This window comes from Drosophila erecta, unplaced genomic scaffold, assembly GCF_003286155.1.
Source record: "Drosophila erecta strain 14021-0224.00,06,07 unplaced genomic scaffold, DereRS2 tig00000305-arrow-arrow-pilon, whole genome shotgun sequence".
Taxonomy (NCBI): Eukaryota; Metazoa; Arthropoda; class Insecta; order Diptera; family Drosophilidae; genus Drosophila; species Drosophila erecta.
Window position 1 is genome coordinate 174,088 of NW_020825220.1, and position 1,958 is coordinate 176,045.

A 1,958-nucleotide genomic window follows, 5' to 3' on the forward strand; every position below is an offset into this window, starting at 1 on the left:
AAATCAGTTAGGCGCAATTTATGAAGGTGATCAAGGACTAGAACATTTAATATTCAATTTGCAACATTTCATGATAAATTTTACATTCAAAATAATCAAATTTAAAAACAATAATAATCCAGAGAACCACTATTAATTAAGTGTATTAAAGGTATACATCAATCACCAGCAGAGTGTAGATATTCTATAATCCATAATACTCTTGGAGTAATTTATATAGAGCCAAATATTATTTTATCTGGGAAATTATCAAAAACGGTTTTAAATCAAAATTGCATAAGTAATAGTATTAATATAATATAATAAACGCTTTTAATTGTTCTGTTCAAATATATAATATCTTAATAACAAGCACAACATTAGATTATACTCAAACTCAGGCAAGGGTTTGCTAAGCGATCAACTCGCACTCCAACTTCAAATCTAATTGTCTCCGATTCGAAGTTGTAATTTTTGTCTTGTAATATAAATATAAAATTTTTTCAAAACTTTTTGTATTTTTTTTTGTAATTATTTTAAACTATTACTGTAAATTATTGCAAATATTTGTCTGTATTTTTTTTTTTTTGGCACGACGCAATATTCGGTTGAATTATGAAAAATCTCGTCGATTTGTCGCTAAAAGCGCAGACGTAATAACCGGAGGTCCTTTCATATAAATTTGTATGGGGACCAACGAAGCCATCGAGTTTCCGTCGCAATAACCGGACTGACGCTATAAGCTATAAGATTCTACTGTATGTATATAGTGACATTTCCATAAGTCCCTTAGTCCCTACTTATTACAACACAGCAGTACACACACAACAAGCATACCCAATACTACCCTACACTTCGCAATTGTACTCAACCAATAGATAAGATAAAAACTGTTACCCAAATCCCAGAACCAAGGTCAAGTGGAAAAACCCCAAAATCGAACAAAGTCCAACGGACTCCGCCTTTCCCAATGCACTTATTAAGGCTCCGAAATGCTGGACACAATCTTTTTCAATGTATGGTTACCGGCACTACGCCGCTGCACTGACCGCTCCTAGGCCTTTACTAGTCTGAAGAAGCACCTGCAACACCGCGACCGTCAAGATCTCATCTTTGTAGTCGATCACCTCCACGGCAGCATTGTGGGAGGCCTTGGACTCCGTGCCGCCCATCTTGAAATTTCTTGTGTGTTGCTTTGAACTGGCGGTCTTCCTTCGCAAGGCGCCCGCTTGACTTCCTGTCAGTTGGCTCGAAAGTGACTTTTCCTTGATGAGTTGTTCTTTGGCCCGCCACTTGTCCTTCCCGTCCAGGACCTTGGAATCTGCAGGATTGAAGCGAAGATCAAGACCTTTCACCTTGGACAGCAATCTTTGCCTTGCCTTCAGACAGTCTTCTCCCGAGTATGACACCTTCCAGAAGAAGAAAGAACTTAACTGTCTCGATTGGCTGAAGTCTTCTTATATCGGCTCAGAGCTTTTTCGTAGCTACTCTGGTAATCTGGTCATGAGTCATATTTCATATTTCATATTTCCCCTGTTTTGGGTGTCAATACCCTGTTTCTAAACTATGCCCGTTACTGGAGTAAAATTTCCGTGGGGTCGATTGCGGCTGTTGGACTTTATGCCACCCGTTTTTTGCAGAACGGCATTTTCTGGGTTGCATTCCGTATAGTTAAGCGAAATGTTTGTAGACCTTCCTCTGCCTTAGATTCTGGATGGTTTTATGTGCGAATCTGCAAAGTCTTATAAATATACAAATAGGGCGTACGTAACATGCCCCACCATAAGTACAAGGTGGGCTCTCTATCTGCGAAGTTTTTAATAGTTTTTTGATAAAGTTGTGCTAACAAATGTGCTCCAAAAAGTTCTAATTTTGGCAGAGATAGCTTTAAGGTGGGAGCCACTCTGGACTTCGATGTGATTAGCTGTGATTAGAAGCCATGTATCTGAAGAGTGTGTATCGCGACGCAGCTGGGACAT

General features: G+C 38.9%; 1 protein-coding gene across 1 annotated transcript; it reads right to left on the reverse strand.

Moving 5' to 3' along the window:
- Positions 1 to 568: 568 nt before the first annotated feature.
- On the reverse strand, positions 569 to 1,958 carry LOC113564678. The gene is made up of 3 exons (XM_026983518.1): positions 1,883 to 1,958; positions 1,359 to 1,445; positions 569 to 1,300 (listed from the first exon to the last, which is right to left on the reverse strand). The coding sequence occupies exons 1-3, from the start codon at positions 1,956 to 1,958 to the stop codon at positions 1,011 to 1,013; spliced, it is 453 nt and encodes a 150-aa protein (XP_026839319.1). The 3' UTR covers positions 569 to 1,010.